The sequence below is a fragment of the Drosophila mojavensis genome, unplaced genomic scaffold (assembly GCF_018153725.1).
Source record: "Drosophila mojavensis isolate 15081-1352.22 unplaced genomic scaffold, ASM1815372v1 contig_136, whole genome shotgun sequence".
NCBI lineage: Eukaryota > Metazoa > Arthropoda > Insecta > Diptera > Drosophilidae > Drosophila > Drosophila mojavensis.
The window spans coordinates 18,969,463-18,990,632 of record NW_025318667.1 but is presented as its reverse complement, the minus strand read 5'-3'; the positions used below and the strand labels follow the sequence as shown (position 1 = coordinate 18,990,632).

Here is a 21,170-nt window from a genome sequence, read left to right as displayed (position 1 = left end):
TATTGAAAGAAAAAAATCGAAGAGAAAATAAAAAAGTAGCTCTTACGTACTTTATATATGTCTGCTGATTTATGGCTCCAAAGACAACGATAGGCGTTATCAAAAAGTAGTGTTATGCCTGGGATTAGCAACGATCCAGTCCAGCTGGCTGGAATCGTATGCTACGATAAGCGCTATTAATGAGAATTACATGGTCAGGAGATACCAATTTTCCAATTTTCATTCATGGATATCCTCACTGACCTGGGTCATAAGTAGATTGCTGAAGCCTTTTACTGAGCCAAGGATATGCCAGATTAGGAGACACCCTGACCAGCTCAACTCGTCGTGTTATTTGAGAATATAGTAAATACATATATGGTTTATAGGATATGCCACGCCCGCTTGCTACGCACTTTTCCACAAATTCATATTATCCTTAATTTCCATTACCCTTCAAGTTGATATATATATATATATATATATATATATATATATATATATATATATATAGTACTACATTGATCTATTGATCTCTGTTTTATGACATAGTTACCCTTAGTTATTTACTAACATTTATATTTTATTTAGCATATTAACAATGGATAATTAATTGAATTGCATATTTTGTCTAATCAGCGACACATTTTGCTTATATAATATTTGTATATAATAATTTAGTACATCAATCAATAATGCTAGTTATGCTTCCCACTATTTGCATGAACAATACAATTTTCTGCGCTTTGTTTTCTTAAGCCCTAGAGTGCACTCGATCTTGCAGCATGATACATTTGAATCAATTTTAAAAAAACGTTAATATTAATAAATAGCATATTAAATATAATATGAAGTGATATACTAAATTTCTTTCTATAAAATGCATTGAATTTGTTCTTAAACTAAATTTATAATCCTAATATTATTAACAATGGAGTTGTGTTTCTTTTTGCATGATTTCAAATTGTATTCGTTATTCTCGGTAAATTGAAAGGAATTTCAGTTTGTTCCTATTCGATAAATATTTCATATTGCTTTCAAATCATATGTAAGATCAAATATATATAATAGAATTTTTGTCCGATTTTCGTTCAAAATTTCCATTCAAAATTATTAGGTTTTAAGATGCTTAACGTTGGCACCAACTCAGAGGTGAGCTCCACGTCGACCATTGTCAATGTGAAGGAGCCGAACAAATTGCCAATGGTTCCCTCCACCAATCATAGTAGGAGTCGTAGTCGTAGTCGAAGTCGAAGTCCAGGTGTAATCTCTGACAGCATGCATCTGAGTCCATCCGAGATGCCGTCGAATAGTCGTCGAGCCTTCCTCCAGCATATGGTGGACAGTCTGCCAAAGTCGGTATACAATCGGGTATTGGCCCTGAAGCACAATCAATTGCAGCAAATCAAGATATCGGAGCAGTTCTTCCGCGAGGTCTATGAACTGGAGAAGCGATTTTATTTACAGAGTTGTACGCTCTTCGATAGCCGTCGCGACATTGTGGCCGGTGATGTCGAACCGCCGGCAATTGAGCGCTATTGGCACGAAGAGCCCGACGATCTTCTTGAGCAGATTAAGAACTCGGAAGAATTCAAGCAAATGACGGTGCAGCTGCATCACTTACCAGCGAATGCGATAGGTGTGCCACGCTTCTGGCTGACGGTCTTTCGCAATGTGGCCCTCATCTCGGATTTGGTGCAGGAGCATGATGAGCCATTGCTTGAGTGCCTGGTAGATGTGCGCATTAGTTACGAGCCGGATAGCTATACAGTTATATTTCAGTTTCGTCCAAACGGATATCTGCACACATCATCGCTGCTGTTGACCAAGAAATATATACTGCGTCACGAGGCCGACAAGGATTATCCGTTTATGTTCGAGGGTCCAGAGATAGTCCGCTGCGAGGGCTGTCACATACACTGGCGTGATGGCTCCAATTTGACACTGCAAACGGTGAGGCAGAAGCGTCTCCGGAAAGGTGCACGGAACATACCAAAGGTGATGCCACGTGAGTCCTTCTTTCGATTCTTTTCGCCGCCGCAAGCGATGGATCTATCGTTGGCCGACGAAAAGACCAAAATGGTACTTGGCGCTGACTTCGAGGTTGGCTATCTGCTCCGCACTCAAATTGTTCCCAAGGCGATACTCTTCTATACTGGTGACATTGTGGATAACGTCAACGATGATCTCTGCTCGGTGGAAAATACATCTGCATCGTTGTCCTCTTTGTCGCATGGTGATCAGGATGTCCAGAAAGATTGTCGGAATCGTCCCAGCATTAACAGTGTTAATCCTTAATACTAGTTTTACAATATTCAATAATCGTACGCATTTTCATTCCATAATCATACTATCGACTTATATATACATACACATACAAATTACACACCCTACATGTACAATTGAATAGTTAATTGAAATCTACTTAAATATGCTAGTGTAGTACTCCTCCTCCAAATCGTATAGATCCATGGCCATCTCATCGCGCAGCTTCATCAGCTTTTTATCGCACTCAATTTGTGTGGTCCGAAACAGCTGTGAGTTGTTCGTAATTGCCTCATTCACCGAATGAAAGTCATTCAGTATGAGATACTGTTTGAGATCGGCAACGAGCTTCATCAGCGATTCACCGGCCCGCACTGCAAAACAAAGAAACAGCTGTTAGACGCTTCTATTAAAGTGCTCCAAATGTGTAACGCCTTAAAGGAAATATCTGCAAAGTGGGATTATTCATATGGCTAGCCGTAAGTTGCCTATTCAGCTATTCTAAGAGAACACGATCAGTCTTCAACATAACGTCGCCGCTAAATCAATATAATCGTTGAAATTGTATATTGCACTGTTCAAGCTGTGGCGGCTGTCCAAAGCAAACAGTCGGCTCTGGGCTGTTTCGCGTGCTTGAATTCTCGGCAGACACTTACCCATATTTGCCGCTCGCACTTGCATCTCCAGTGCATCCTGTTCGCATTGTGTTATCTTTGAAATTTGTATGTGACTCTCTCTCCGTGCCAACTTGAGGATTTCTGTAAACAAGTGGATAAACAACTCGGTTATTATTGCAGAACTTAGTGAGAAACTGAAAACACACTGTCTTCGCGTGTCGTATGGCATAAACAAATGCCAAATTATTGATCGAGAAAGAAGAAGAAATAAGACAGTCTTGTGCCAAAGTCCGAATTAGAATCCAAATCAGTTGAATCCCGAACGTGTGTGTGTGTGTGAATATTGTCACTGAGATTGAAAAATACAAGCTTCAAATTTGCTGTCGCACCCATAATGGGCACATCAATCTCGCATTTTCTCTTCGATCGGTTCGCCGCCAAGGAGGATGTGCGTGTCCTGATGATTGGTTTGGATGCGGCTGGCAAGACCACAACGTTGTATCAGCTGAAGCTGGGCGCCAGTTTGACCAATATACCGACCATTGGATTCAATGTGGAGCTATTGCAATACAAGCGTCTTCGCCTAACTGTATGGGATATTGGTGGCCAAAAGCGTGTACGGTCCATGTGGCGCTATTACTACAACAATGCGGCTGGCATTATATTCGTGGTGGATGCCGCCGATGTTGAACGTTTTCCCGAGGCCATGAAGGAGCTGCACTCCATGCTGCGTGTGAATGAGCTTAAAGACAGTGTGGTGCTTGTCTTCGCCAACAAGCAGGACTTACCAAATGCCATTGCACCCGACGATTTAGCTAGGCGATTGCGTTTACATGAGCTGCACCAGCGCTGGGCAATACACGGCGTCTGCGCATCTAGCGGAAAGGGTGTTCTCGACGGCATGGAGCTTCTCTACCGCATGATACGGCAGCGTCCTCAACGTGTGCGTTCTGAGCGTCAAAATAAATCATCCTCCCAATCCTAAATCTATCTATCTCTTTCTCTCTCTTTCTTTCTGGCTCTATGTCTCGCTCCCTCTCTCTCCCCACTTGTCACTCACTTTCACTCATTCTCTATATATACATATATATATAAATATATATATATATACTATATGTATATATATATACATTTATATATAGAGCATTTCTGTATTAACTATTACCTTCGAAGTTTTCCAACATGCTACGCACATCTTCTTTAAGACGCGCATTATACGACTTAAGTAACGCTTCCTTTGACTGGGGTAGGATTGTAGTGCGTGGGCCGGTGGACATTTTATCAGCGTAGCTATCAACTACACTGATGATGCAGGGCTATATACTGTTTATTTTTACTCTTGTTGTTATTATTTATTCCTTTTCTTTTCCTCTTTCCTTCCTGTTACTTTTATTGTTCTATTATTACCGCGATATTTGCTAATCTTTCAGGGTTGCTCATGGTATCGCTTGTCATGGTATTGCAACTATCGCGAGTACACGATTAAGCAGCGGCCAATCAGCTGTTTTTCTTCATATTATTTCTATTTGGCATAATGGCAAATTCTGTTGAATATTTAGCTAAATTTAATAGATTTTTTTGATATTCGTTTATATGTAATAAATGTAAAACATAATATTAATAAATAAATGTAAACTTTTAATTATACGGGTATAAAAGCATATTTCGTATGTAAACATCATGTACTGATTAAATATATGTAAACTTAATTATAAAACTAATTTTGAATTTTATTTGATCATAAGAATCATACAAAGTAATCAACAGTTATGCGATATTATTGCTGTCAGTTAACGTAGTTCTTTCTTTTAGCTAACATACGAAATTTCCACCACTTTTTTTTACATTATCTGTATTTGAATTGCCTATTTTTTTATGAATGAGCTGCCGATATATGTATACTATCGATAACAAAAACTGAATGCAGCTCATCCATAAGAAAAATATATTTGTATTGGAAATGTCTCAATGGTCCATCGCTAGTTCTTGACCTGCAGAGGTAGTGAAAAGAGATCTCGCAAATAGCGTCTGAGTTGAGCAAGGCCCTGCCCTGCAACGCAATTTTCATCAAGATAAGCCAACGAAGGAGATTTTACACCTGTAATGCTTTAATGCTTAAGTCCATACTTGGCGCAGACTCGAATGGTTCTGCGGAAGATCTACCAAGCGGAGGCGTTGGCGTTGGCGTTGGCGTTGTCGTGGCCAGCGGCAGTAGCGGAGGAAGTGGCAGTGGCAGCAGCCGCAGTACTGGAGCGCTAAGCCGAGCCAGTTACGGCCACGGCTCCAGCTCAATATCGAGTGGTCTAAGTGCGGTTTGTGGCTTAGTCGGAAGCGGTAGCGGCAGTGGCAGTGGCAGTGTAAGTGGTGGCAGCACACCAGCTACCGTCTATTGTCCTGCATGCGTGGCGAACAGTTCACAGCAACAGCAGCAGCAGCAACAGCAGGCACTTGCCTCTGGCGCTGAGGGCCTGACAGGGCGCGAGTCAAAATCAGGAAAGCGGTCTAAGACGCGGAAGAGTGCATCAACGGCTGGCTGCTTGGACGCTCAACATATACGCAACCATCTAAAAATGTCCACATCGAGCTCCATGCGCAGCACCCGCGGTAACGGTGCCGGCGGCAGCAGCAGCAGCAGTAGCACCACCTCGGCTGTTATACCATCCGGGTGCAGCAGCATCGCCTACGATTCCAACAGCAATGGCAGCTGTAGCAGCTTCAACGGCAAAGTCAACTCGCCAGGCAGCTACAGCTGCAATGCGCTCAATGTCGACTTCAGCACCTATACGGCAACGCATCAGTGGTCGCGCATGCTTGAGTGTGCGGAGTTTGTCGGTGCCAAGTAAGTAGCAGAGCCCATTTGGAGAGATCGAGGAACTTGACTAAATACCATATATATTTTCCTTTTCCAGACGAAGCAAGCACACTGTGGTTGCCTACAAGGATGCCATGTTCGTGTTTGGCGGTGACAATGGCAAGACCATGCTCAACGATCTGATTAGGTTCGGTGTGAAGGATAAGTCCTGGGGACGTGCATGCGCAACGGGCACACCACCAGCTCCGCGCTACCATCATTCGGCAGTTGTGGCGGGCAGCTCGATGTTCATCTTTGGCGGCTACACAGGCGACATTCACTCCAACTCGAATCTGACCAACAAGAATGATCTGTTTGAGTATAAGTTTCTCAGCGCCATGTGGGTGGAATGGAAGTTTTCCGGCAGGCAGCCAGTGCCACGTTCAGCGCATGGTGCCGCCGTCTATGATAACAAAATGTGGATTTATGCTGGCTATGATGGCAATGCACGATTGAATGATATGTGGACTTTAAATTTGACGGGCGAGAATCATCAGTGGGAGGAGGTAGAACAGCTAGGTGATCGTCCGCCCACTTGCTGTAATTTTCCCGTTGCTGTTGCTCGCGATTGTATGTATGTGTTCTCTGGCCAGAGTGGTTTGCAGATCACCAATTCTCTGTTTGAGTTCCACTTTAAGTCGCGCACTTGGCGTCGCATCTCCAATGAACCGGTTCTGCGTGGTGCCACTTCTGCGCCACCATCGCGTCGCTATGGCCACACCATGGTGCATCATGATCGTTTCCTCTATGTTTTCGGCGGCTCGGCTGACTCCATGCTCCCAAATGATTTGCACTGTTACGATCTGGACTCGCAGGTATGGTCCGTCATACAGCCGGAGCAGAACTCGGATGTGCCATCGGGACGCGTTTTCCATGCCTCGGCCGTCATCAGCGATGCCATGTACATCTTTGGCGGCACCGTTGACAACAGCGTGCGACGCGGCGATACCTATCGCTTTCAGTTCTCCAGCTATCCAAAGTGCACGCTGCGCGATGACTTTGGCAAATTCTTTCACGAGAAACAGTTCTGTGATATTCAGTTTGTGGTGGGCGCCGAGGAGACGCGCATCCTGGCCCACATTGCCTTTGTGGCAGCACGCTCTAAGTATTTGCGGAACAAGATATTGTCGGCGCGTGAGGCGCTCCAGCATCAAATGGAAAAGCTCTATGGCGTTGGCCAGGTCGATGCGCTTGCTTTGAATACGGGCGTTGGCGCCGATCGTACACCGATGCTGGAAGTGCGACTATCACATGCCTCGCCCGAAGCATTCGAAATCATACTCAACTACATATATACGGATCGCATTGACTTAAAGGAGTCCTACAACAAGAACATCATCATTCTCATCACGGACATCTATCAATTGGCTGGGCTTTTCACAATGCCCCGTCTGGCGCAGGGTTGCATACAATATCTGGACTTTAAGATCAATAAGATGAACGTGCTCGAGGCCCTCTACAATGCGGAAAAGAACAAGTGGGTTTCCAGCATTGCGACTTGCTCAGTTGTTCGATAATTAATGACATCTTTCGTCATTCAATTTCTTTAGCATTAAAATCATCAAGGATCATTGCATGCAGTTCATCATCAAAGACGAGAACTTCACCGATGTGGTCATGTCCAGTGAGTTTAGCGATCTGGACAAGCCGCTTCTGGTCGAGATAATACGCAAGCGTCTGCATCCCAGCAAACTGGTGATGGACACCAGCTTTGAGTCGAATATTGGTGAGTGTTCGCACATGGTATGTGTATATCGACATCTTGGTATATATTCCTGATTTGTCGCAAAAGTGATCTTTATACGCCTTAAGTTTGCCTTTAGATCCGGGTTTATTGTTTTGCTTTTGAACCTATCTACGTATATTTAAACTAACTTTTTAACAATGAATGTGCCTCCTGGATGGGATGGAATTGAGATGTGAATGGTCAAGTGTTCCTATTGACGGCTCGGACTTGAACTAAGTTTGTAAGCTTTGTATAAAAAAAAAACTGCTGTTTCTATGTGACAAATTGGTGAAACACTAAACGAACAAAATTTAATAAACAATAAATGATTTCGCTCGGACTTGGCCGGGTAACTTTAGTTGAAATCCATATACTAATCCGTATCGATGCGTATACATATATTTAGGTACCACATTGGAGCACGATTTGTCCATGTTCTTAGAGACAACGGGCAAGGACTTCTGCGATATAAGTCTCATACTGGATGATCAGGTGATACCGGCCCATAAGTCTGTCCTATCAGCACGTTGCACCTATTTCCAGGGCATGTTCCGCTCATTCATGCCGCCGGATAATACAGTCAATGTAAGTTTTACATTATATTGTATGAATCTATAAAATGTGTATTAATTATATCACTCTATTTCCCAAACAGATACAAATTGGCGAAATTTCACCTTCACTGGAGGCGTTTCACTCGCTGCTACGCTATATATATTATGGAGAGACAAAGATGCCGCCGCAGGATGCACTCTATCTGTTCCAGGCACCCTGTTTCTATGGCCTATCGAATAATCGCTTGCATGCGTTCTGCAAATACTCATTGGAGCATAATATAACATCAGAGAATGTGCTGCAAACGCTGGAGGCGTCCGATATAACTAAAATCTATGACATCAAGGATTATGCATTGAAATTAATTGTGAAAGATTTTGCCAAGGTGGCCAGGCTACCAAAGATAGCCGGTTTGTCGCGCGAACTGTTGCTGGAGATAATACGCGCTGTGGCCGATTCGCAAGGCGAGTTTCTGACCCGCATCAATATCAATACAGATATCTGAAAACTAGTGCTGCTACAGCCGGCTTTGCAGTTGTTGCTCGCCTGGTTGCAAATCGGACGTAGCACGTAGAGCAGCAGTAGCGGTTGGTAGCGCAATAAATCATCCACTTCCACATCGTCAAGCAACCTCATGCTTCCTCTCATCGAATCCCAATTGAAACTCGTATTTTGCCTAATGCATTAGCATCACTAACAATAGCAAACAAACCCAACAAAACAAAGCATACCCATTGCATTGCACGGGTAATGGACAATCCAAAGAAACGAATTCGAAAGAGATAGCGATAGCGATAGCGCAAATAGAGCAAGAGCGAGAGGCATTCTCTCTCGTGGTTAGGTAAAAGGCTAAGGGATAGTTGTGTAGTGCATAGCTGTTCAAATTGTAATGAACTAAATGGATTTGTAGGCCAGCGTTCTCTAGCGAATAATAATATTTATTCTGTTTGTATATTTGCTCTGCAAATTAATATAGAAACCTAAATGTTTCCCATAAATGAATTGTGTAAAGTGAATTCAAAGCAATTATAAAGCTTGAATTAGACTAAAGAGTTTCCAAAATACTTTCTATGCTATATCTATTCCATAAACTGAACAATTTACTGTACTAATACATTAAATGATGCAAATGCTTCAATGTAAAAATATGTTTGTAGGAATATTACCCAGGCTAGAATCAACTTTAGATAGATAGCTGGATAGAAATTTAATGCAAATTTGCCATAGAACCTAAAGGAATGTTCAGCAGATCGTAGGATGGTGTAGGAAAGCCGTTTCAGCCTAGGGTATGGACTACTATTGTATAACTATGCGATCATTATCTGAAGATTTTCTGTTAGCGCAGGGAAATGATCTTTAAATGCGAAGCAGGAAATTGCTTGATCGATATTGTAAATGGTGAGGCAAGATATTGAAATGAAAGTAGTATGGAAATTGTATTTGTATTGTACTGAGTTTTATACATAGTTATAATTGATGCTGCCAAGATACATATATATATATATATATATATATATTGAATTATATATGTATAGAACAGACAAGTACGTACGATTCATAAGAATCATTGAATGGTTATCAAATGCTGGCCGCATTGTGTGAGTCATTGGAAGTGTGGAGATGTTTGTATGGAATATATGGACATATGTATATATATATACATATATATATATATATATATAGCACAACTGTGTGTGTATATATGTGTGTATGATTATATGCTTATATCCACTATATATACATATATGTATATGTGTATGTGGATATGCACAATATGTACCTAGGCCATAAACTTGTCTAATATTTGATTACACAATTTTCGTTTATTTATATTTGACTTATCAGTTAACTGAATGTCCAAGCTTGAAGCTAATACGTATATGTAAAAAAACAAAAAATAAAATAAAAAATTATAATAATAATACATATATATATATATATACATATACATATGTATATGTGCATGTATATAAATGCGAAACAAATCGAACGAAAATCAATTGAAAAACATTCTGCAAGAGTGTGAGCAATTGCAATGCCAGACAGCAGAGCAATTTTTATCAAGCCTTAAATAACCTCATAGTATACCCCATATGGATATACAATTATTTGTATCCAATAACCACCTCACCCATTGGGCTTATATGTATATTAAAATTAATTAAATGAAAATCAAAGACCTCAAATTAAGCGTAAGCAATAGGCAAAAATAAAAAATTACAACAATTATAGAGCAAAGAACAAACAAACAGTTAACGATTTATAAAATTGAAATAACGATAAACGCGATCAACAACCAATTTGTATGTCAAGTGTAAATTGAATATGGTTTTATATTATTTGAGCTTAGTTAGAAATGATTATGTTTCTTGCCGATAAGTATATAATAATTTATTTGGTTCTTAGGACAGAGTTGTGATAGCTGTTTCTTTCTAAAACGTCATGTTGATGGTATTAGTAATTGTAATTATTATTATATTATTGAGTTTAACATTTAATAAGCAATATTATTGTTTTCTAAGCCATTTTATTTGAGATATATTTGCAATTTTATTATTTATATATGAAAAAAAAAAAAACAAGATTTTTATTGAAAATAAATTTGATCCGTTGCGAGACAAAAATATGCATTAAGAGATATATAAATATATATACATAAATTGTATTAACGCTTATTATATATAGTATATAATCATTGTTGCCCATAATTAACCAACACTGAACAGCCAGTGTTATACAATCCATAGTTGACGCATCCAATCGAAAATATGAAAGTCAAACAATCAAAGCACCTCAATTACCATTTGCATGAAGCTTTTCATGTGCAACGCTTTAAATAGCATTAAATAGAAATAGACCATGAACGATTCCACTCAAGTACTCACACAATATGAAATTGTCGGATAGTGAAAGACTGCGAATTGGTTCCCAATCGAATCGATTTGAACTCAGAACTTTAATTTGTCTTTTGATACGTGTGAATGCCGAGGCCAAACGTATAGAAGCCAAACACATAGATATGTATGAATGTATATAGATATATGTATGTATATCCGATAGATACAACATTTTTGGAGTGCCACACAATATGGAATCGTTTCATTTAAATTGTAAGCAAATAGTTTGTTTGTAATCCCCATTTGTATCCCCATGAGAGTGGGCAAGCCAGCTGCACGAATAGAATCGAATCTAAAGACATATTGAACATATTTAATTTGTATTAGGCATAGTTCATATACAAAACTAAATAAAATATACAATTGGTATGCAAAATAATATAATAATAATAATAATAATATTAATAATATATATGAGAAAAATGTTGCTTTTTAATTTTTGGCATTTATGCTATAGTAGTTGGGCGGCTCCCCAGGGGAATACCCCTAATATGGATTCGATTGTCAAACTGTACCCTTGGGTATTTTTAATTTTTGCCGGCACAACTGGAAACTTGAACAATTTGCCAAAGCAAACTTTCAACACTCAACCAGACACACACACACACGCATAGTCGAGAGAATGTGCTAATGTAGCCGGGATGCTGGGAGCATTGTAGAAATACAAATACCTAATAAAATTGTACACAAACAAACAGTTGGCAGCGCATTGAGATAGCAGAGGATGCGGCAACTGCTCGATGGATAATGTAAGATAGCACAGCTCGATGGAATTAAAACAAAACAAAAGGCTGCCAAGGACAAAGCCAAAGCCGAATCGTGAGGCTGAGCTATGTCGGCACGCCTTCGTCTTGCCTGCCGCCTCCTGCCCGCTGCTCCCTGCCCGCTGCCCCCTGCCTGCTGCCTGCTTATCAAATGCAAATTACAAAATCAAATATGCCAGAGCCAGAGACCGGAGTGCTCCAGGCAATGAATGAGCTGACTGAAGCCAAGCAGGCAGCATTTTTGGGCACAGTTTCAATATGCCAGCACGCACCAGAGCTGGCCGCGTGACACGAGCATATATCGTTTTTGTGATAATGACACGTTTATCTATATCTCTCTCCTTTTCAATCTCTCTCTCTCTCTCTTTCTCTCCCTCCCGCACTTTCTATCTTTATCTATGTATCATTTCTGTCATAGTTTTGCCTCTCTCATTATGTGTCTGTCTCTCTCTCTCTCTCTCTCTGTCCCTCTCTCTCTGTCTCTCTCTCTCTGTCTCTCTCACTCTCTCTCTACTTTCTCTCATTTTCTTTCTCTGTTTTAGCGTTTTTCCTTCTCATTTTGTATCGCTCACTATCTCTCTGTGTCACTGTTTTTCTCTCCCACACTTTCTCTCTTACTCTCTCTCTGTCTGTCTGTCTCTCTCTCTCTCTCTCCCCGCTCTTTTCAATTTTTCGTTCCTTTGCCTCTCTCTGATTTCCCCTCTTTCTCTCTTATTCTCTCTATCTCTCTATATCTCTCTCTCTTCCTCTCTGTCTCTCTCTCTCTCTCTCTCTCTTCCACTCTCCATTTCTGTCTCTTTTACTCACTTTTAAGTCAATGGCTCTTTTCTCCTTTCTTAGTCGCGTTCTCTTCTTAACTTTCTCTATCTCCCTCTCTCAAGTTATAACTAAATTCTAATATCTCTGATCTTCTGATCCGCTGAAGCATTGAGCTTATGAATTAGAGACTTTACCAGATTTGTTACTCAAAACTAAACTGTTTTCATCAATATTTACGCTTTCTCCTGACTATCGAATTGTCATTTCAAATTTGTCACGCGCTCATCTCTACGGACATCACAAGTTGGAGTACGAGCTGGAGTCTGTGTGTTGGCCTTGTGCATGTCAAAGTTTCAGATACAGCTACAGCTATAGATAGAAATACAGATACAGATAGAGATACAGTTATATATGTAAGTGCACGCTTCTCAGGGCCTACACTGACAATTCAATTTATTGCCATGGCAACATGCTAAATTATTTGAAAACTATCTAAACTGTGCAAGTCCCGGGGCATTGAGTCTTACGCTTCAATATCCAAGCTGAAATTGCATACGTGTGCTCCTCTGACGTATTTCCAACTTTTCGTAATTTTGACAAAGCTGAAATAATTTGTAATAGGGGGCATTTCATTGGATATGACTAAATTACATTGGTTAGATGGTGAACCAATACTGTTATAGAAGTCGTTGCTTATCGACTATATAGGCTTATATATGTATATCATATTATACGCTCAAAAACTCAGCCTGTCTCATGCCTGAGCAACTTTCAACTTTTTGGCAGATTCCTCAAACAAGTTTCTTTATAAGTTTTCAATTATGGACTCAAGTAGGGTGCCCTTTCTTCCCTCTATATACGTATAGTTTACCCCAATCTCTTATCTCTTATCTAGCTAATTCCATGCCCATGTCTGTCTGCCGGCCTGTTTCTCGCTTTTCCTTGTCGGAAGCGGCAAAAAGGAAAAAAGAAAAGAAAATTCCTTTGCCGCCTGTCAATTTCTAAGTTCATAATTTAAGCCAACAAAGCCCAAATGCGATCGAAGTCAATCAGCTATATAATATGTCTATATGCTGGCATTGGTAATAGGCCTACACACACACACACACACACACACACACACACAAAAAGGGGTATGGCTGCTGGGGGTGGGGGATTTTATTTTTGGGGTGGCTGCGGCTCGTTTCATGATGCTTTTTAATATCCGTTTCATGTGGATTTATGCGCTTCAAGTTCACGCTGAGCGCCAACACATAAATTTCATGGCAATTGAAGCCCCCATCCCCCACCCAAAATAAGAAAGAAATAACTCCAACAACAACAAACCGAAACCCCAACCCTGAAAATCCCACAGCTGACAAAGGGTTAACTTGTATTGGCTGCGGGAAACTTTACTTAAATTGACTTGTGGCATTTTTCAAAGTTCTTTTCGATTTTCCTTTTTTTTTCCTCGTTGACCAACTTCGATTAATTTATGGGGATAACGATTGGCACTGCCTCCCACAGCCACAGTGCGGAGCGCGTCTCATAAAGTGTCATTAAAGTAGCTTGCCTGATTAAAGGCATCAATTTGGTGGCATTCCCATACACACACAAACACACACACACACACACACACACACACACACAACTCAATCCTACCATTTACCATTGCATATACCCATAGAGAGAAGTTTAATTAAAAAACTGCGCCCCAAGCGTCCAAATATGCCGTGTGTGCCGCATGAGAGTGCCAGACTATCGAATATCCTGCGCGGGAAGTGTAGCTAGGGGCTTTATTTGATAAACCTGATATAACTACTCCTACTTCTTTCAGTTAGGTGAGGCTTGAAATTAGATGAGCGAGAATCTTTATTGAACACATTGTAAATTGATAAAAAGTGTGATTTCAGCTTTTCTCTGATGTACTTGCTCAAAGTTTTTTGCTTCATCTGCCTTCATTTTGATGAAGAGAGAAAAATCCCTTGAAAAAATTTGTTGTCGATAATTCTCGATAATTTGAATTTCTGTGTAAATCGAAAAAAAAAAAAAAACTGATCTCCTTGCCATTTCGAATTATCGGGACTCGACTGTATTTAAGTTTGACGTTAGTTTCTTGGCTAGACAGAGCGTAGTTAGAGATTTCCTTTAATATGACTGACTCAAGGTTCTTGCTCAGTCAGTTTTCTGTTTGTTAGAAAGAGAGCTTGAGCTCAGATGAGAGAGAAACTTGATATCATACATTGTACATTCATTTAAGATTCCAGCTGTTATCAGTGTTATCAAATAGAGTGAGCTAGTTGCGGAGAGAGAAACTCTATACAAGATTTTTGTTGTTACAAAGTTGTTTACCTCAAGTTATTTATAGATAAAGTTTCTTCCTTGAAGAAACCATCCTGGCTGATGGCTCTTGCTCTCAGGTGTTATTTATAGTGACTCTAAGTTTATTTTAGATTTTAAATATGTACAAAATTTTAATGTTTCTGCACAGACGCTGCTGGGGAACCGATATACCCCAGTGGCTTGTAGACGTCGTGGTGGTATTAAAACAACACCTGGCAATTGAAGTTTAATTGGGCAGACAGAGAGAGGGAGAGAGACAGAGAGAGAAATGCAATATAAAGTAATTACGTTTTGCATGCTGCATGGAAGCGTTATCGAATGCTCGATAACGGGTACAGGTACAGTTGTGCCTGGGTACAGTCAGCAAGTGTTTAAAGGCCCATTTGCAAGCTAAGTAGAAGCTTCGTATGACATTCGCTGAAGGACATTTGACGAATATATACGTATATATGGGACAGGCTGATGGGGATTGGGACTGTGCTTTGGTCTTGTGCGAACCGCTCTTATCGGCTTTATGGCGGGCGATAGTTTTCATTTACTTTATGACACTTCCATCAACTAGTTGCAACTGTATGTGTGTGTGCGGGTGTGTATGAAAAGGTTAAAGTTCAGTGCATAGTTTTGCTGTTAAGTACGAAACACTAATGTCGGGGGAGCTGAGGTTGGGATTGATGTTGAGCAGGTTCAACTGATTTGCGGACGGAACATCAACGCTTCCTTTTCTGTCGTTTAACTTTTATATGAAATCTAGCCGAGCACCCCTCCACCTATACCTCCATATCCACTTCCACCTCCGCCTCCGCCTCCGCCTCTGTCTCCACCTCTGCCTCGGAATTCAGTTCCCACGTGTTGTAATCCGTTTGGCACATGACATTTGGGCGCATCGTGTGCTTTATGGACCAAATGATTGCCTGCTCAGGGGCTCAGTGGATTCGGCATGACGATGACAGCCAACGGTAAAAGGACGAACTCTCATTCCATCTAAGCTGAGGGCACGTGTATGTGTGTGTGAGTGCGTATCGGTGTGTGTGTGTGTGTTGGGGTTTCATCTTCTATATGAGCTGCTCTTGCTAATAAGTGGGACTCTCGGGTAGGCTTTAGCCACGTATATATACACACACACACACACATACACACACACATATATATGTATATATATTTACATATCATGTGTGCACTTGCAACATATTTTACCAACTTGGCTTTCATGTATGAAATGTTAGGTTAGGTGCGACTAATTGTCCCTCTTGAGCTCCCAAGCCAGTGCTGTGCAGCTGTAGAGTAATTTGAAACCGTTTCTCAGACAGCTGTTCTAAGCTACAATTTATTTACTCATACCTCAATTTCAAGTTTAGGTAACTTAATCTCACATATACTATGTGTAATTAACCTGGCTTGCTGGCATATGTACATATGTAGGCAGCTAGAATTCTTAGAGAATTGGAATAAAACAGCAAAGTTCGTAGAAAAAATTAATAACAACATTTGTTATTATAAGAATAATAGACTATGGAAGACTTTAGCTAAAGTAGAAAACAAATCGAAAAATGTCATTAGAAATTATGTACCGTTTTATTAAAGTGGGAAATAATATAATATATATATATAATATGTAATAAAAAAATTATTTTAGTGCATATATAGACATAAAATTATGATAATGATTTAAATGATATAACAACCAACTCTTTGATTTCTATATTGCATGTGTAGCTTGCAAATAACAGTTGACCATTCCTATACGCTCTTTACTCGAAAAAAAAAAAAAAAAAAAAAACTAACATTCTCTTGCTCTCAGTCTAACATTCTCTTTGTGTTCTGTTAAGCGCACTGTTAAAAGACACATCCTGTGTTGAGAGCCCTGAGTTGATCTGTTCGTGTGGGGGGAGAAATACGATTGACGTTCGCGCAATGAGACTCAATAAATCATATAGCAGAGCAACTCAATGCAAATGGTCTTCATACTCGCACACACATGCACACATTCAACTCAAGCGAACAGTGTTGCCGAAACTTTTTCAGCAAAAGTAGCAAAACCGAAGGCTGAAAGTAGCTAGAAGTAGCCAACTTTCTTCTAAAATAGCTGAAAAAGTAGCAAAAAAGAAAACAGTGCTGTTTTTTCATAAAAAGGCAACTTTATTAATTTAATTCTGATAATATCTCATCTATGACCACCAGCTCGTCATTTTCACCATTGTCGCTTTTATAATTTGCCTTTTTAAGGTAGTTGGGTGAAACGCTATACTCATAGCAACATTTGCTATATCGGCGTAATCCATATGTTTTGTGGACATACAATCTTAATGAAACTTTCAAAACGTGATCATATGGCTAAAATGTGTGTTAATTCCAAAGCACAAGTCTCTAGTACTTGAAATGCGTTTTTTACAAAATGATGGCGTCAATGGGTCAGGGTATAAAAACTGATAAGAAATGAATTTTGCATAGCATATTAGAAAGCTTACCTATTCTTCAGTTGTAGTATTAATTCTACAAAAAGTTCAGTACATTTAAATCATTTACATTTAAAAAGTATCGAAGCGAATTTTGTTATAAGTTCGCTTGCATTTTAGCTAAATTTAATATTTGAAAATAGCCAGATTTGTAGCTAATAGCTGTTTGAAAATTTTTGTAGCAATCGGCCTTAAAAAGTAGCCAGATCTAGCTACAAAATACACTGCAAGCGAACGCAGCAGTCGCATATTTACCAACACATACACAAATGAACTCAAGCGAAGGGACGGCAAATAGGAGTGAAACAAAACAACAACAAAAACGGTTGCAGCCGATCGCTAACGAGCTCGTTGAAGAACCGACGCAATTGGCACTGCTAAAATGCTCTCAATCGTGCACAATCGGCTGCTCTCTGAGTTTTTTCTTAGCGTGAGAGTAAAATACACTCATTTGGAGATATCGGCAAACGGTTAGAAGTTATTTGCGAGCTATGTATGCATGTACATATGTATGCATGCAAGTATACTTATACTCATACATGTTTAGCATCCTCTAAAATGACTAAGATGCTAACAATAATCATGTGGAATGTACAAATTGTATTTGAGTAAGCGATAAATTAAATTCAATTAAATGTTGCAGCAACTGTTAAGCCAATGACAGAATTTATTCGCTACATAGAATGCATGACAAACGTGTGTGTGTGTGTGTATGTGTGTGTGTGCATGTGCTGTGGCATGTCAAATGTGCGGAGCATAAATATTTACTTAAGCACATTTCATATTTGAAGTGTGTTCTGTTTGTCAATTGAATCTAAATTAATCATGTTAAGCTTTCAAATAAAACTGTCTATTGCCCATGGAGCTTATTCAACTGAGCTCACTGCTGCAGGGCGAGGTGGGCGTGGGCGTGGCAAGGCAAGCGCCTACGGACATGCAATAATTTCTTCTTCTATTGCCTTCACTTGAGTCGATGGCAAATGCATGCATGATGAGCATAAAGCACAAAATTAAATTGTAATTTTCATGCATGTAATTATCGCTCGCACACATACACATACGCACACACACATACACACAGCTTGTGTGAGATGCGTATCTTTTGAGCAAACTCTTCAAGGTGCTACCCGTAATATTTGATAGACAAGATTGTGCGTGTGTGTATGCGTGTTTGTGTGCGTGTGCGTGTGCGTGTGTATGCCTAATAAGATTACAAATTATTTTGGCTAATTGCCTCCGACATAACTAATAACAACTGCAACAGCAGGAGCAAAGCTCACAAAGCCACTTCACAGGGACAAGCGGAAGTAGGGAGCGCAGTGGGGGCGCCAGAGGGATTGGGGGGTCGGTCGCTGTTGCTTGGGTTTGGGGCTTCATTGCGCAACGGTAACTGGTTGTGTGAGCTCTGCTCACGTAGCACGCACCGTGCCGTTGCTAGCATTTCCGCCCAGCGCCTAATTGTATGCCATAAAATAATAATTACATGCCATGCATATGCAGAGGATGTCGAGGAGCTGAAGCATTTGGCAGGAGGCAGTCGACAGTCGGCAGTTGGTAGTCGTAGCAAAGATTTCCGTTTCACTAAACTGCGAATTGCGTTGCAGCCACTTACCAAAATTGCAATCATAATGCACGACCGATTCCAAATTATGTTGCATGCAACACATGGCATTAGCGGAGTGAATCGCTTAAGGTTCTCAAAGCGATTTGTAGGATTGGAAGCTCTAAGTAAAGGCATGGGCAAGAGATCAGATTAAGGCGATGGAAATGATGAGGGAAATTCAAATGCGAAGAAATATATGGGTATGTATATAGATATCGCATATAAAACATTTTATTCGGCTTTGCTTGGGCCAAACATTATAGATTTAAATTGTAGCCTTCAAGCACTTCGATAGATTAGATTAGATTAGATTAGAGCCTGTCTGCTTCTATGTGTCTTTAAGTATGCAGCACAGATTAATGATTTTTAATAAGTCGTTACTATTAAAACAGAAATAGTCAACGGAAAGAAAGAAGCTCGATCTGTGCGTACTACACAGCGAACCACAAAAAAACTCTCAATTCTCTATCTCTAATGGGTCCTGAGATCGACGCGTTCTTATATCAAACAAAAATCCAAAAGTTTGTTTTGCTATTAGCTTCTGGGATGAGTTTTATAGCAAGAGAAAACAGTGAACAAAACTTTTTGAATTTTCAGCTTTTGTGCTTTGAGCTCTATGCGGATAATCAATCAGAAAGTCAGTTATTCAGTCAGTCAGTCAATCAGTCAGTCAAGTAGAAGCACACACTTTTGTGTATAGCGAAAGTTGCCTGCGTTTGGTAGTTTATGCATTCCGAGCTCATGTGTCGATAGGCGCACTGATTGCCATGGAAATGTCAGTTAAGACTCTTTGGCTGTTTGCCTTGGGTGCTTGGGCTACCCCAGCTCCAGCTGGGTCTCGGCTCACGTCGAACGGTAAATGTTTATGACGTACTCAAAATTGTCTATCAAGTTCAGCTGACGATGTCGCAACATCTCTGCCGAAACAGCCATAAAATGTCACTTGAAGCAAGTGGAGCAACGGAGCATCGCTGAGTGGTTGGGTGGTTGGCTGGGTGGATGAAGAACCTGACTGACTGACTGAATGGATGTATGGCTGGATGGATTTCCAGCTGCGCGGCAACTTTTGCCTTTTGTTCTTATGATTGAATATTTAATTCAATATGTCGCCCAACCAATTTGGTTTAGCTCGCTTATTTTTTTTTATGACTTGGCGTCGAATCGCACAAAGTTTGCTCGCTTCTAATTAGGCGCATCATAAACATTTTATGCCAGTTGTCCAAAGAACTCACAAGGACGACAACGACAAACTTGAGAAAGTCGCCAAAATTTGGCGCACACAAAAGAAAATTTCACTTTTTTTTTTTTTTTTTTTTTTTTGGAGTTTTATAATATGAATATATGGTTAAATATATGTAAATATTTTATAGATTGATATTTAGCTATGTATATATTTATATATATTATATTCCAATCAAGTTTTAGTATGATTTAATTTGGATATTATATTATTTGCCTTTGTCATGCTGCAATGTGTAAGGCAATAAAATTAACAAATATTTTCTTAGTCGCATTCACATAAAATGCAACACACACACACACACAGGCTATAAAATGTGTGGATAGAGTTTTGTTTTCAAGTATTTTGTTACTCTGCCAAAAGTGAGCCATAAAAGCAGTGCTAAAAAAGTTCAGATTCAAATTTGAATTTAGCTGGAGTCCTGCAAAGGCTTCAGTTATGTAGGACACATTGTATTATTCATCAGCTTTAACTTTAACATGTAGAAATGACAGTTAACTGTAACATCAACCATTTCGTCGCTCTAGCTCACTCTAGAGAGAGAGAGAGAGAGAGAGAGAGAGAGAGAGAGAAAGCGAGAGAAAGAGAGAGAGAAAGCGAGAGAGCGAGAGAAATCGGCTCGTGTCTACCCTAGAATTATTGTGTATTACGACTTTCTGGGATGTAGCAAATCGGAAACGTAATCTTGCAGTATCTTGAGTAGTCTAAAGCTTTTGTTTAAGTTTTTATTTCCTTATATGTTATTATTATTAGTATGTATTGTTATTCTTATTAGTATTATCATTATTATTATTAATTTTATTATTATTATTTTTTAATTTTTTTATCTTTGGCAATAAAGCTGCTTTTCCACATGAGAGTAGTATGCATACAAAACAACTAAAAAACATAACAAAATCTGGACCCTAAAATTGTAGAAATATTGTTTTCTAATACAGTAGAATTCAGTTATAACGACACTAAAGGGACCGTCGTTATACCCGGAAGGCGCTTTAACCGTACACGTTTGATCATAAAAGTTTATCTGGGGACCAGAAATTTCGTCGCTATAGCACTATAAGATGCTATAAGCGGAGTCGTTATAACCGGATTCTACTGATTTTTATAATTTTAGAGTCCAGCTTTTATTTTGTATTTAT

General features: G+C 39.7%; 3 protein-coding genes across 4 annotated transcripts; 2 read left to right on the top strand and 1 right to left on the bottom strand.

The window, feature by feature from the left end:
• Window positions 1-706: 706 nt before the first annotated feature.
• Window positions 707-2,409, top strand: LOC6584218 (nucleosome assembly protein 1-like 4). Its single transcript, XM_002009838.4, has one exon. It carries the CDS (start codon window positions 1,105-1,107, stop codon window positions 2,275-2,277), a length of 1,173 nt encoding a protein of 390 aa, XP_002009874.1. The 5' UTR covers window positions 707-1,104; the 3' UTR covers window positions 2,278-2,409.
• Window positions 2,317-4,317, bottom strand: LOC6584216 (mediator of RNA polymerase II transcription subunit 22). 2 transcript variants are annotated; one of them, XM_002009836.4, is made up of 3 exons: window positions 4,027-4,317; window positions 2,901-3,002; window positions 2,317-2,618 (listed from the first exon to the last, which is right to left on the bottom strand). In XM_002009836.4, exons 1-3 carry the CDS (start codon window positions 4,136-4,138, stop codon window positions 2,401-2,403), a joined length of 432 nt encoding a protein of 143 aa, XP_002009872.1. In that variant the 5' UTR covers window positions 4,139-4,317; the 3' UTR covers window positions 2,317-2,400. The 2 variants fall into 2 exon arrangements, with proteins under 2 accessions (XP_002009872.1, XP_015016986.1); XM_015161500.3 differs by lacking the exon at window positions 4,027-4,317 and adding an exon at window positions 3,650-3,857.
• Window positions 4,318-4,823: 506 nt separating this feature from the next.
• On the top strand, window positions 4,824-9,823 carry LOC6584215 (leucine-zipper-like transcriptional regulator 1 homolog). Its single transcript, XM_002009835.4, has 5 exons — window positions 4,824-5,700; window positions 5,771-7,189; window positions 7,263-7,438; window positions 7,845-8,023; window positions 8,094-9,823. Exons 1-5 carry the CDS (start codon window positions 4,973-4,975, stop codon window positions 8,496-8,498), a joined length of 2,907 nt encoding a protein of 968 aa, XP_002009871.3. The 5' UTR covers window positions 4,824-4,972; the 3' UTR covers window positions 8,499-9,823.
• Window positions 9,824-21,170: the final 11,347 nt, after the last annotated feature.